This window comes from Colias croceus, chromosome 30, assembly GCF_905220415.1.
Source record: "Colias croceus chromosome 30, ilColCroc2.1".
Classification (NCBI taxonomy): domain Eukaryota; kingdom Metazoa; phylum Arthropoda; class Insecta; order Lepidoptera; family Pieridae; genus Colias; species Colias croceus.
In genome coordinates this window covers 4,228,662-4,244,450 of record NC_059566.1, presented here as the reverse complement: position 1 = coordinate 4,244,450, position 15,789 = coordinate 4,228,662, and the positions used below count along the sequence as shown (strand labels likewise).

Genomic DNA, 15,789 nt, shown 5'->3' with positions numbered 1-15,789 from the left:
TTTTGTGTCCTATAGTAATAGTATGGTAGCGCACGCACAGCGTTTAACCGCATTCGGTTTTATATTGCTTGCTACGGCTTGTAATAATTTATCAAAGGTACTAATAGACATTCAGTAGTAATTAAAAAATGTATCGGGATGCTCTCGCACATCATTGTACATTTTGCAAAAGTATCCTTTTAAATGTCTTTGATCTGTTAGCGGATGTACCCAGTACTTATGGCGGCGGCGTTGTTTACGACTTTTGCTTCTTATATTTCAAAATCAAAGCCACAACACATGCTACTCGCCAGAAATCCATGATGGTACTGACATAAAATTAAGCAAAACGCGAGCCGCAATGCGTGTTCGTATGCGGTTTTGCGTTTTCAGCTATTCCTGTGCTGCTCGCGTTTAACCGCAGTGCGTGCTAAGCCAAAATAAAAAACATGTTATTCACCGCATTTAAACAATTCGATTGTATAAGTGTGGTTAAAGATAGTCTAATAAATAAACATTTCTAGTGCGTAATGTGGAGGTTTCTGGAACTACTGAACTGATAGAATATTTATTTTCCCAATAAAAAGCGACGTATTTAATAGTTCTTCCAAAGTTTTTCATAGTTCTGCTCTTGTTCTGCTTCTTTTTGTCTATGGTTTTCCCGATTCCAATAACCCAAATGACATTGACGTTTACAAAAAAAGAAAATTGAAAGAAAACGGTGTCAGAGTGGTGTCAGATCTTATGTCAGATATAATTGTCTTATGTCAGTAAGCGGTTGTGAGACGCGAGTGTTGCGTTATTGTTTTTGTTTATAAAAAAAAAACGCTGTAAAAACATATAAATGTGAAATGAGTTCGATACAAGAGCGTTTGCAACTAAAACGGGTGCCACTCGACACATGGAACGTTCGGGAGCAGCTATGTCTCGCGTCCGCGGTCGTCAGAAGCGGCGACCAAAATTGGATGTCTGTTTCACGAGCTTTGAAGACCATAGGAGAACCTAATAGACCTGCCGATTGGTATTCGCAAAAAAGGTGTGTATAGACTGGCCCTACGTTACACTAGACCGATAAAATCATAATAAGTTTTCTACTGGTGAAAGAAATTTTCAAAATCGGTTATGTAGTGTTTAGAATAACATCACCGTTTGGTTGTTAATTGTTATGATTTTACTCAAGAACTACTAACCAAATTTAAAATGCTTTACCATTAGATCTAATATCATACCATAATCTTACCGTGTAACATATTTCATAAAGTTTGGACTTTATGAAATATGTTACATACCTATCTAATAATTAATCTTGCTATTGATCGAATACTTGAATTATTTATCCCAACATTTGATTTGTTTTCCCAGTTGCGCAGCGCAATATGGCGCTCTACTGGAACACGTGGAAACGCCGAAGCGCAAGAAACGCAACTCGGAGGGCGGCGTGGAGACGCCACAAGAGAGCATACTCAAACGTCTTACAGAGCAACGAATACAGGAGATACAGAATAATATAGCGGAGATGAACCAGCAGTATGAGCAGTTGAAGGTGAGATTCAAATTTGAATTTGAGTGAAAAATTTGATTTGAATTTAAAGTGTGTTTTATTATCTACTAGCTTTCCGCCCGCGGCTTCGCCCGCTTTGTCTAAAACATAATAAATTATATACTAAAACCTTCCTCTTGAATCACTCTATCTATAAAAAAAAAACGCATCAAAATCCATTGCGTAGTTTTAAAGATTTAAGCATACATAGGGACAGAGAAAGCGACTTTGTTTTATACTATGTAGTGATACTATTTGTTTGTTTGTTTGAACGCACCAACCTCAGGAACTACTGGTGCGATAAAAAAAATCTTTTGGTATTAGATAACCCATTTATTGAGGAAGGCTTGTAGCGACACCTCGCTCTGAATCGCGCAAGCGAAATGTTTCGCTACAGAGCTATATATACAACTTTCCGACATCATCCATCGGGGCCTTCACGGCCGGCCAGTCGAGTAGACTGGTCGAGGATCCTCCCTTTTTCGATGGAGGAATTCCACCTTCCTTCCTCCACAGTGGTGACCCCTGACAGTTCACAACTCCTTCTGTCCATTCATGATGTCCATGCTCACCTATCCCTTCCCCCGCCTACGATTACCGCCCGCCAGCCAGCGCACTCGGCTTCAAATGGAGTACTGTCCACTACCATGTGCGATCGCGCATGCTTGGTCAGCTCCACAGCCATCCTCACTGCACACTCCGACTCACTGGAGCATTACACGCAGCATCACCGCACTCAGTTCCGACTCACCGTGAACTAGCGGCTTCCTGTTCCGACTCACTGGAACATACCTGGCACTGGCAAGGCAATTCGTACTACGACCTTCGGTCTCGGAGGGGAGTCCTGTAGCGACACCTCGCTCTGAATCGCGCAAGCGAAATGTTTCGCTACAGAGCTATATATACAACTTTCCGACATCATCCATCGGGGCCTTCACGGCCGGCCAGTCGAGTAGACTGGTCGAGGATCCTCCCTTTTTCGATGGAGGAATTCCACCTTCCTTCCTCCACAGGCTATCTACACTAATATTATAAAGAGGAAAACTTTGTTTGTTTGTTTGTAATGAATAGGTTCATAAACAACTGGACCGATTTTAAAAATTCTTTCACCATTTGAAAACTACATTATCCACGAGTAATATAGGCTATATATCATCACGCTAATACCAAGTAGTGTGTTGATAAATATATGTGAGCATGGGCGAATGAAAATGTAGGCTAGGACCAACAGGAGCGGAGCCACGCGGGTGAAACCGCGGGGCGCAGCTAGTGTGTTGATAAATGTATGTGCGCATGGGCGAATGAAAATGTAGGCTAGTTTTGAATCAGGGTAAGAAAATAATTAATCCAAACACTTGATAAGATTCTTCTGAAATTGAAAATTGTAGTTGAATTTGATTTTGAATTCAAATCCATACATATACAAAATATATTCATACACTAAACTTAGGATGTGTGAAATTTTAATCAAATTCATAATAAATTCAAGCACTTCACTATTTGTGGAATCAAAATTGACGGTTATTTAGAAATTTGAATTTGAATTCAAATCCAGAAGTGCGCAATACGAACACGCCCGAAGAGCGTCTCCACGAGTCCTGGTCGAGTATAGAAGCGGCTAAACAAGGGAGAAGGAAAGCGATTTGATCAAGCAATACAGATTTAATTTAAATTTGGATTTGAATTAAAATGCAAATCGACTCCCATAAATACCTCGTTCAGTATTTGAATTTGAATTCAAATCCAATTACAAATTTGATTTCCATACATTGTTTCGATTTCCATAAATATCTCGTTCAGTGTTTGAATTTGTTTTTTATTTGAATTTGAAAATGAAATTTTATAATTTGAATTTGAATTCAAATCTAGAACGAGATAACAGAAGTGCGCAACACGAACACGCCCGAAGAGCGTCTCCACGAGCTGTGGTCTGGTATAGAAGCGGCTAAGCGTGCGAGGGAGAAGGAGAGCGCCCGCCGCGCCGCGTGGCTGAAAGAGAGGGAAGATAAAAGGGCAAGAGCTGAGCGCACGTGGCGCCCGAACGCTCAGCCTACTGCAGTGGGTGAGTGTGTGTTTGTACGTGTAAATATCAGGAATTACAAACTAACGCGCACATATATACAATTTATGTACATTGGCAAGACACAAGTGTGTTGCCAATGTATATTGTGTTTACATACAAACAGCAATTAATTTTGTGAGTATGTACATGTATATACTTAAAATGAAAACTTAGTAATATTTACGTTAATTCACTGATACTAATACTACTATTTTTTTATAGAATTAAATTCACATTTGAATAAATAAATTAATGATTTTTTTCAAATATCAATATTTGGTACACAATATTATACGCTGATAAAACTTTTTTTTTTACTCACCATTTTACTCACTTGAATGAGTTTGTGATTGCATCATTAATGTAAATTACATCATGTAAGAAATAAAAAAAAACGCGTCTACAGAAGATTCACTTCAAAATTATAATCATTTTTATATATTGATGCATTGCAGCAACATCGTCGACACCCTCTTCGCCGCTACTATCGTCGTTGTTAAAATCAACCCCTGTGGTCACGACACCGCAGCACATAACACATCCCGCTAATGTGGTTGGTGAGTGAATTGATTTGATTTGATATTTGATATTTGATTTGATTTGATTTGATAATTGAATTGATTTGAACTATAGAGTCTCTTGTCGGTTCTTCTCCATAGATACTGCTTTCCGAATCGGTGGTAAATGTTAAAAATATGTAATGACGATTCGAAAGTGCTTCTAGAAGAAGTCTAATTGAATAAATAAATGTTTGAGTTTGAGTTTGATTTGAATCACTACATACATGTGCTTTGATCTTTAAAATTACAGAACAGATTTTGATGGTTTTTTTTGTCTAGATTAACTGGTTCTCCAGTAAGGTACATATATAATTTGTTAAGATATGTTTTATCGATATTTTTTTTAATTGGATACTTTAACTTCACTTTTGTTTTAGTTCTTTATATTGTAATACTAGCTTACCGCCCGCGGCTTCGCCCGCTTTGTCTAAAACCTAATAAATTATATACTAAAACCTTCCTCTTGAATCACTCTATCTATTAAAAAAAAACGCATCAAAATCCGTTGCGTAGTTTTCAAGATTTAATAAGCATACAAAGGGACATAGGGACAGAGAAAGCGACTTTGTTTTATACTATGTAGTGATAACATATTGTTAACATGAGTTTGACTGGCCGGTTGGCTTGGTTGGTAGTGGCCCTGCCTTCCAAGCCAGAAGAACGTGGGTTCGATCCCCACCCGGGGCAAATATTTGTGTGATGAACATAGATGTTTGCTCTGTGTCTGGGTGTTTTTATCTATATAAGTATTTATTTAAAGTTATATACATATGTATGTTTATCAGCCATCTGGTTTCCATAACACAAGCGAAAGCTTAGTATGGGATCAGATCGTGCCGTGTGTGAAAATTGTCCTGAAATATTTATTTATTTATTTATTTATTTATGTATTTTTCGTAATTTCAGACGCCATATCACCAAGTGCAGGAGCACCCACACTATCCCTTCTTTTGGAACAACCACATGAAAATAAACACGCCGCTATAGAACATATAAAGAGTCAGTTGGTGCAAATCGAACATCAGTTGAAAGGTGAGTTGGTCAAAGTGGTGGTAAAAGTTTAGTCGATAGGGTCCGCATGCGGGGTGCGAGAGATTTCTGGAACGCGTGCCACAGGGCCAGCATTCGGGGAACCGTTTTCATTAGTCGATAGGGCCCGCATGCGGGGTGTAGGGAGAACCACAATACAATATATACAACGTATTAGTCACATTCCATAAACAATCATAATCTCGATAGATTTCCACGAGATTCAACATTTGCGAATCCGTAAAGCGATCAGCCATTTTGTGCAGCGTCTTTATAATCCAACAAGCACTCACGAATGAAATTGAATAATGAAAAAGTATTTGACTTAAGACCCGCAAGCTGTATATTGACCGATGAATTTCATTGGTCGATGTCACGGTCGGTATTAAGCATGCGGGGAACTTGTTTTCATTGGTTGTTATCTCGCCTGCGGGGACTCCCCGTATGCTGTATACCGAACGAGTTAACGACTAATGAAACGGCGCCATTTCGCATTTATAATATTAATATGGATTATTTTGTTCCAGCTAGCACCAGCTCCCCCTCCCTGCCCCCATCCCCATCCCTCCCCTCTCTCCCCCCTCCCCTCCCCCTGCCTACCCCCCTCCCCACCCCCTCAGTGGATATTGACGATATAGAGATCAAAGCGGAGGATGTGTATGCATTCAGAGATATAGATATTAATATACCGCCCGTCGCTGCTATGCATAAGGGGACGCAGAGGTTAGTTTATTGTGTATTTTTATTTAACACTAGCTTCCGCCCGCGACTCCGACCGCGCGGAAAAATTAAGATTTATTTTTTTTCTACGTATTTTTCCAGGATAAAAAGTATCCTATTTTACGCCCAGGCTAATAATGTATAATTATACCATATTTTTTTTAATCACATATTTGGGTTTGGTATCGATCCAGTAACACCCACTGCTATTTATTTTTTCAATATTTTCAATGTACAGAATTGACTGTATAGATGTATAGATTATTGTTGCTGATAATCATGCATATACAGGGTGTAATCGTTAAGTGTGTACAGGCGATTATTCCGTAACTAGTTATTACAGATAACAAAAAACTTTAAACTGATATCGAAAGTACTTTATGTAATGAGTAAAATGGCCATAATAATTTTTTAAAAATAAAACGAGAAATATTTATTTTATTGCCGCGTTCCTTTGAATCGTGGCGCATTCGTACGAATCGTGCCCGGTGGGAGGGGGGGGGGGGCTCGGACGTTGTTTATACGACGTTCGACCCAACTACCCTCACTTTGCTAATAGTCGTTGACTCGCTGCGATTTATTATCAACTACCTACATCAATTAGGTAGCTGTTTAGAATCGCAGTACATTCTTATTACATTTCAAACTAATATTTAACCCGGCCTCGCGTGTTATTTCTAATAATAAAATAATTTATACAATTGACCATTTTCCAGGGTTGAAAAACAATATAAAAAAGAGGACGAACAGACAGACGAACCACCACCGCCTATACAGGAGGAAATTAAGGTAAGTTTTATGTGTATTTTTAGAAATTTTATTTATTTATTAATACTAGTGGTCCGCCCCGGCTTCGCCCGTGGTACCTACATGTTTAAACTATCCTATCTCTCAAGTTGGATCAAACTGCACATGGTGTGCGAATTTTATTATAATCGGTTAAGTGGTTTAGGAGTCCATTGAGGACAAACATTGTGACACGAGATTTATATATTATATTAAGAAAGATAGCCCTTTATATTCCATGAGTCCATGACATTTAGATATAATTTACAACAAAAGATACATAGTACATGAAAATATTAATAATGCAATTCGGTTAAATGTCCTGGCCCCTTTCGGGTATAGGCCTTCTCCAACTATCCCTATTTCCTCCTGTTGCCCGCTGCCCGCAAATTCCCGCAAATTCAAATATTTTTATTCATGAATATGGGTACAATTAGATTTAGAAATTAAATGCAATTTATAAGTGTGTGTACTAACTAATAATGCGAAAAAATAAATACCTAAGTACTTATAATATTGTAATTTACAATAGAGAAATTCTTTATGAAAATGAAATGAAATGAAAATAAGTTTATTATGTTGAATTTATATTTTTTGGTTTTTATGGCATTCAAATGCTTTATAAATATAAATTTATAAAGAATAGAAAAAATAGAAAGATTGATGGTTAGGCATCCGCCCCGGAATGGCGCGAAGGATGCGGGTTCGAGTCCCGCCTCGTGATCGAATTTTTTCTATTCTTTATAAACTTATAAATTTATAAGTTTATTATGGTCATATGCGAAAAAAGATACAATTTAGTTTAAAAAAAAAGGAGCTTAAAAATATACGTATGCCATAATTAGGCCAACCACTCAGTGTCATCACTGATTTTCAGTGGCCGCCTTAGGATGTCTTATTGACAGTGGATGTATTTCCGTTCGGATTAAAACAGAAGATTTATAGATATTCTTTTTTTTAACTTATTATTTATTTATTTATTTTTTAGATGGAAACCGAGGAGACCGAGCAAATCGTCGAACCGGCTATCGTTGAAACAACTGATGTAGAAATGGTAATTATCATGATTAGTATTTTCTGTTTTAAACCTTTATTAATATATGCTACATCCTACTAATATTATAAATGCGAAAGTTTGTGAGGATGTGTGTGTGTGTGTGTGTGTTTGTTACTCTTTCACGCAAATACTACTGAACCGATTACAATGAAATTTAGCACACATATAGAGGGTAACTTGGATTAACACATAGGATAGGTTTTATCCCGGAAATCCCACGGGGACGGGAACTATGCGGGTTTTTCTTTAAAAACGCGGGTGAAGCCGCGGGCGAAAAGCTAGTTCTTTATAAATTATACTTATGTTATTTTTCTTACTTAGACAGAGGAAGTGCCAATAGAATTGCCACCGGAAGTGCCAGAAAAACCCCCCACCCCGCCGCAGGAACCGGAAGTGAGGGTGTCGTTCCCGGAAGTTAAGTTTCCGACGACGGAAATTAAGGTTATACAGCCTGAAGTAGTGAAGGTAAGTTAAATTTATTGTAGATGAGGTTTTTTAACCGACTTCAAAAAAAGGAGGAGGTTATCAATTCGGCCGGTATGTTTTTTTTATGTATGTACACCGATTACTCCGAGGTTTCCGAACCGATTTACGTGATTCTTTTTTTGTTCGATGCGGGATGGTGTCGAATTGGTCCCATAAAAATTTTATTCGGATAGGCCCAGTAGTTTTTATTTTATGGGCATTTTTGCAAGTGCAAGTTTGAAGTCGGTTTTTTTTTAACGCAGTTATCACTTGTTTTATTTCAAAAAATACTTTTCAATAAATTTTAAAAATAATTTTACTATTTGAAAGTTTAGATTTTTTTACTAACTGACATTTTTAATTTTTTATTCCGTCTCGTCGATTGAGTAATCGAAGCCGGGAGAAACAGATAGTTTATTATTTATTGAAATATGTATTATTTATCTTGGCAGATTGTTAAATGCAAATATGAACCATTTTGGTATCCAAAGAGAAAAAGTTTAATCGAAATTGGTCCAGCACTTTTTGGCACATGCACAAGAAAACCAACCGTAATACAAATTTCAGGTTAAAGAAGAAATACAACCAAAGGAACCGGAGACTCCACCCCAAGAAGAGACGGTAGAAGTTGTTCAAGAAGAGAAAGAGAAGGAGATAGAGAAAGAGATACCGGTAGTCGAAGAAGAGCAGCCTGTCAAAGAGGAGATTGTGGAAGAGTGAGTTTGATCTCTTTAGTTATTAACTATTTAAAAAATTGATATTACATGGTTTTTTATTACAATAAATGCAAAACAATAGTTTGAGAAAGAATTTAACTCAGGGAAAAACACACAAAAAAAATGTATGCGTGTACTAGTGTACACACGTAAGAAGTGAAACTTCTTTATGACCTTATTTTTTAAAAAAATATTGACTATATGCAACTTTACAGAAATACGTCGAATCACGCGTGGTAGGGATAAGAAAAAGATGGCGCGTAACGGAAAAATGTCACGCGTAACGAAAAAATGTTACACTAAATTTTTTTCCAACCCCAATAAAGAAGTTTCACTTCAAAAAATCATCACAACAAATACAACTTTATCACTTATAAGCTATCTCTCACAGGCATATAACTAGCTAGCTTTTGCCCGCGGCTTCGCTCGCGTTCAGAAGTATTATTATGAGTAGTGTTGCCGAACTATCGATAGTTTGACTATCGATAGTTGACCTTGAAAATAAGTCAGAATATCGATAGCACTATCGATAGTATCGATATTATCGATACTATCGATACTATCGATAGCGTTAATCATGGAATACTATTGATGAACTGCAATAGTATCGATAAAATCGATAGTATTGATTGCCAATAGTTGCTATACTATCGATACTGTCGATAGTATCGATACTATTGCTACTGAATATTGCAACTACAATCGATACTATCGATAGTACTGATACTATCGATAGTTTTGAGCTATCGATAGTAGTAAATTGTGCAATAGTATTGTTCACGATTTCTTGGTATAATGGGTCAATTTAAATTAGAAGACACTAACTATGCACAAATGTACGTGGCTTATTGGATTACGAATTAACGAACTAAAAAAAATGGATTGTACAAAGCGCCAATAGATAACTTGAAAAGTATTATAACCAAACATCTAGTTCTCTGTCATCCACTATAATATTATTGATAAAGCAATACTATCGAGAAAAAGGTCACTATCGATGGGACGATATTATCGATAGTATCGACACTATCTATAGTATCGATAGTTCGTTCGATATTGAGCTTCGATAGTATCGACACTATCGATAGTATTGCTATGTGTCGATAGTATTTACGCTTATAGGACTATCGATACTATCGATAGTATCGACACTATCGATAGTATCGATAGTGCTATCGATACTATTGCTTTTCCCCAACTATCGATAGTTAATCGATAGACTATCGATAGTGGACTATCGAGCGGCAACACTAATTATGAGATTAGTTATTTTTTGTGTAATCCCCTTGGGGGTAGAATTGATCAAAATCCTTTCTTAGCGGATATCTACGTCATAACATCCGTTTCATACTTTCATCCCCTACTTTATCCCCTTAGGGGGGGGGGGCAATTTATCAAAATCATTTCCAAGGGGATGCCTACGTCATAGTAGCTTTATGCATGTCAAGCCAAAAAGTACATATTCAACCAATTCGGTTTAAAATTGACAAAGTATCATAAAAATTTCATCCCCGGTTGCCCCCAGGCGAAGCCGGGGCGGACCACTAGTACATAATAAACATAAATTACAGATCACAAACACAACAACAACCAGAGCCAATAATTGAGGAAGTACAACAGCAACAAAAAGAAGACGAACCACCGGAAGTAGTAAGTGAGGACGTCATGGAGATACATCCGGAGGATATACCGCTTCCTCCGGAAGAACCGGCCGCTGGTGAGTGAGTTAGTTAGTTAGTGAGTGAGTGAGTTAGGGGGAGTACTCAACTCATTCCAGTTAGTTAGTGAGTGAGTGTGTGTGTTAGGTAGTCTGTTAGTCATGAACGAGTAAGTTAATCAGTAATTTAGCGAGCGAGTGTGTCAGTGTGTTAATGAGTGACTAAATGAGTTAGTTGAGTGTGTTAGTGAACGAGTAAGTTTGTCAGTTATTTGTATTTATATGCGTGAGTTAATAAGTTAGTGAATGAATAATTTAAGATAAGTGAAAGTGAGTTTTTTATTTATCTGTTCAGTTTTTTTTTTATTATTTTAAAAAGGTGAATGAAAATAAATGAGATAGACGTACGTTGTAATCCATTACGTTTTTGCCAAGCTTGCAAACAAATTTTATTTATTTGTAAGTTAATATTTAAGTTTATAAAGTTCCAGAACCGATCAAAGAACCAACTCCACCGCCAGAAGTCAAAGAAGAGAAACAAGAGATGGAAGAAGTGAAGAAAGAGACGGAAGAACAGAGCGGAGAAGAGAAGGGAAGAGAAACGGAGGAAGATAGGAAAGATGAAGACGCTGAAGTGAGTTTGACAAAAATAATCCTAAATATTATATAATATAAACTATGTTAAAAAAGAGCGTGTGCCGAGCACATGACGTGTCAGAAGTGAAACTTTTGGCAACATTCAAAGATACATTACATACTACAAAAACCACCAAACTATATTTTTTGGCTGTATTTTTTTTTTGCTTTGTTACCTTACAACTTTTGACTGGGTGAACCGATTTTGATGATTCTTTTTTTATAAATAAAGCAAGTAGCTTTCGTGAGTTTGAGTCTGGCAGCTTTAGTTTTTTTGTTAAAATAATTATTGTTTATAATACACAATTATTTTAATTAGTTAATTAATTAGTTTAAATAAACTAGCTTTCCGCCCGCGGCTTCGCCTCCTATCTCTAGAACTTAATAAATTATATACTAAAACCTTCCTCTTGAATTACTCTCTCGATTAAAAAAACCCATCAAAATATGTTGCATAATTTTGAAGATCGAAGTATACAAACACACATACTCTTTCAGGACTCAATTCCACTAAAGGATATGATAAAAGAAGAGCCTTTAGCGCAAGAGAAGAAAGAAGAAGACACGCACACAGAGACGGATGACGACACGCCTATGGAGGTGAGATCTCTTACTGACTTTTATAACTCTTTTTCTCTTATATTGGACAAGGAACCATTACATTACAAACACAATAAACAAAAATTACATACAAAAAATCATTTTAAAAAATTGATAAAATTTATATAAATTAAAATATAAAAATGGTGCGGTCTAATAAAATTCTTTATATATATATATTATATTTACAGTTAAGTAGAGAAGAAGAGAAGGACGGAAAGAAGAAAAGAGATTATTCGAGAAAGAAAAAATCAGATTCAAGAAGTAAGTGAATTTTGAAATACATAGTACATATTATTATTACACTAGCTGTGCCCCGCGGTTTTACCCGCATTGCTCCACTCCTGTTGGTCTAAGTGTGATGATATATAGCCTTCCTCGATAAATGGGCTATCTAACAGTGAAATAATTTGTTCAAATCGGACCAGTAGTTCCTGAGATTAGCGCGTTCAAACAATCAAACATACAAACAAACTCTTCAGCTTTATAATATTACTTTTTAGCTTTATATTATTAGCTTACCGCCCGCGGCTTCGCCCGCTTTGTCTAAAACCTAATACATTATATACTAAAACCTTCCTCTTGAATCACTATCTATTAAAAAAAACCGCATCAAAATCCGTTGCGTAGTTTTAAAGATTTAAGCATACAAAGGGACATAGGGACAGAGAAAGCGACTATGTTTTATACTATGTAGTGATAATGTTGTTTTTTCGACTGACCGATTGGCTTGGTTGGTAGTGGCCCTGCCTTCCAAAACAGAGGACGTGGGTTCGATTCCCACCCGGGGCAAATATTTGTGTGATGAACATAGATGTTTGCTCTGTGTCTGTGTGTTAATTATCTATATATAAGTATTTATTTACAATTATATATGTATGTTTATCAGCCATCTGGTTTCCATAACACAAGCGAAAGCTTAGTATGGGACCAGATCGTGCCGTGTGTGAAAATTGTCCTGAAATATTTATTTATTATTCTCAGCATGTTCAGGGTCGGAAAGTGCTCCGGAATCTCCCAGTTCGAGCGAGGCTGAGAGACAGCATCGCTTGTGGAGGAAGAGCGTCATGCTTGTGTATGGCAGGTCAGTAAATGCTGTGTTTCAGTGCTGATTTTGATTTTTTGTTTGAAATGTTAAGTTAATAGTGTTCTTAGCTGTGTTTAGTGAAAATCGGTCAGTTATCATTGACTTTGTACTTGCTGTGGGAGGTCAGTAATTGCTGAATTTCAGTGCTGACAATTTTGATTTGTTAAAAAGTCAGTAATTGTTGCCTTTAGGTGGTAGTTTTAAGTTTAACTCGTAACAAATGCTATTTTTTGTATTTTATGTTGTTAATAAAAGGTTAAAATATTTTTTTTTTTGTGTTATTTGCATTGCAATTTTTAAATTAAAATGAATAAATTATCTTTTAGGTTACATGGTAGATTTACGATTAAGTTTTTTTTAGATAACAAGTAAATATATATCGTCTTTTTTCATAAAAATCAATATATACTATGTTTGTAACCAGGCTCTGCGCGCATAAGTATGCGTCTCTATTCCTCCGTCCGATCACCGATGACGAGGCGCCCGGCTACAGCCAGTTAATTAAACGGCCGATGGATTTGTCCACGATCCGCCGGAATATTGACTCGGGGGTTATCAGGTATATTATGTACTATGTTTCCGCCCGCGGCTTCGCCCGCGTTTTCAAAGAAAAACCCGCGTAGTTCCCGTTCCCGTGGGATTTCCGGGATAAAAACTATCCTATGTGTTAATGAAAGTTACCATCTATACGTGTGCTAAATTTCATTGTGATCGGTTCAGTAGTATTTGCGTGAAAGAGTAACAAACACACGCACATCCTCACAAACTTTCGCATTTATAATATTAGTAGGACTTAACATTTCATATATTATTGAATTTTGATATTTTTGGTTTTATGGCATTCAAATGCTTTATAAATATAAATTTATAAAGAATAGAATAAATTCGATCGCTCTGGCGGGTCACGAGTGGCCGGAATGGCGCGAAAGGATGCGGGTTCGAGTCCCGCTGAGTGATCGAATTTATTCTATCCATAGGTACCAATATTATAAATGCGAAAGTAACCCTGTATGTCTGTTACTCAATCACGCGTAAACTACTGAACCAATTTTCATGAAATTTGGTATGGAGATATTTGATACCCGAGAAAGGACATGGGCTACTTTTTATCCCGGGAACTATGCGGGTTTTTCTTTGACTGCGCGGGCGAAGTCGCGGGCGGAATCCTAGTTCTTTATAAATTTAAATTCATATCTTTAATAATTTGAATTGTTCCTTTTCAGAACAACAGCGCAATTTCAACGCGATGTGCTTCTAATGTTGTCCAACGCTCTAATATACAATAGTACTTCGCACAGTGTGTACACTATGGCGAAGGAGATGTTCGAGGAGGTGAGTTACACTCAAACTGTACTCAAACTCAAGTCATATTTCATAAAATATAGACATATTTGTTACTAAAAAAATATTTTTTTTTTCTGTTTTTAAAATATGTAGATCAGACAGACCGGTTGGCTTGGTTGGCTGCCTTCCAAGTCGGATTATGGGTTCGATTCCCACCCACGGCAAATATTTGTGTTATGAACATAGATGTTTGCTCTGTGTCTGGGTGTTAATTATCTATATAAGTATGTATTTTAAATTATATATGTACGTTTATCAGCCATCTGGTTTCCATAACACAAGCGAAAGCTTAGTATGGGATCAGATCGTGCCGTGTGTGAAAATTGTCCTGAAATATTTGTCCTGATCCTTAAATAGGTTTGTTAACCCATTGAGCTCCCAGCGGCCTGATCGGTCTACGACACAATTGATTTTCTATTGTTTCTGTGATTCCGATGCCTGAGTTATTAAAGCCAATACAGCGTAATACATCGTGTTAAAAACGCGCTTAATCTGACAAATCTTTTATTATACAGGCACAATCCCAGTTGGGTATGTTAGTAGCTGCGCAGGCTCATGCTGGGTTGGTCGCACCGCCCGCACGCAAGCGGCGCCCGCACGACACAGCTCACAAACCGCGGAATTGAACTAACTTACACGATTGTTAATTAATAAATGAATAATGAATGAAATGTTGTTTTATTTACCCAGTTCTTTGATACTGACACAAATAATAATAATATAATATCGTTTATTTCATGGACATATTCAATATAGTTTTGTTCACAAGTAAAAACATAAATAATGATTGAAGTGTTGCTTTATTTCTCACTTACTATGCTATATCTATTATCTATACTTATGGCCGGTAACATATAGAAACATAAAAGGCTGCACGCAAGCGGCGCCCGCACGACACAGCTCACAAACCGCGCAATTGAACCTTCTAATATGTGTATTGTACATAGAATTGTATAATAAACAAGCGGTCCGCCCCGGCTTCGCCCGTGGTACATTTTTACGTTTTCTCTCCATAAGAACCATCTTACTTCAAGAAATGTAATAAAAAAAGAATTAACGAAATCGGTTCAGTTGTTCTCGAGTTATGCGCTTACCAACACATTTTGCGATTCATTTTTATATTATAGAAGATATATAATACATGGAACAGTGTTGTTTTATTTACCCACTTAGTATATCTATATTAAAATATACGCTAAACATTAACGATCAAAATTGAGTCTAAAGGAGTCAGTAATATTTGCCCGCACGCAAGCGGCGTCCGCATGACACAGCTCACAACCCGCGGAACTGAACCAACTCACACGATTGTTGACAAATAAATGAATAATGAATGGAATGTTGTTATATTTACCCACTTTGCTACTACCTTGACTGTACTAGTACAAAGAAAACGTTTTTGTAGCAAAATTTTAATATTTGTAAATATACACGCGCAAGAGGCGCCCGCACGACGCGACGCAGCAATGAAAAAATGTTGTAAATAAAAGTTGTTCTTCGAAAAACAATCTACAAAAATGGTCTGATATCATTTCTTCGTAAAATTATAAC

General features: G+C 36.9%; 1 protein-coding gene across 1 annotated transcript; it reads left to right on the top strand.

Moving 5' to 3' along the window:
- The first annotated feature begins 734 nt into the window (after positions 1-734).
- Positions 735-14,904, top strand: LOC123704586 (bromodomain-containing protein 8-like). Its single transcript, XM_045652974.1, has 18 exons — positions 735-1,015; positions 1,342-1,522; positions 3,389-3,581; positions 4,037-4,138; positions 5,048-5,173; positions 5,698-5,893; positions 6,607-6,679; positions 7,665-7,730; positions 8,055-8,198; positions 8,766-8,914; positions 10,486-10,631; positions 11,057-11,205; positions 11,706-11,807; positions 11,999-12,071; positions 12,792-12,891; positions 13,319-13,453; positions 14,118-14,226; positions 14,754-14,904. Exons 1-18 carry the CDS (start codon positions 831-833, stop codon positions 14,862-14,864), a joined length of 2,340 nt encoding a protein of 779 aa, XP_045508930.1. The 5' UTR covers positions 735-830; the 3' UTR covers positions 14,865-14,904.
- Positions 14,905-15,789: the final 885 nt, after the last annotated feature.

Coding starts and splice junctions, on each gene's coding strand:
- LOC123704586 (XM_045652974.1), top strand. CDS start 831: ATGAGTTCGATACAAGAGCGTTTGCAACTAAAACGGGTGCCACTCGAC. Junction 1,523..3,388: donor AGCAGTATGAGCAGTTGAAG/GTGAGATTCAAA, acceptor ATTCAAATCTAG/AACGAGATAACAGAAGTGCG. Junction 6,680..7,664: donor CTATACAGGAGGAAATTAAG/GTAAGTTTTATG, acceptor TTTATTTTTTAG/ATGGAAACCGAGGAGACCGA.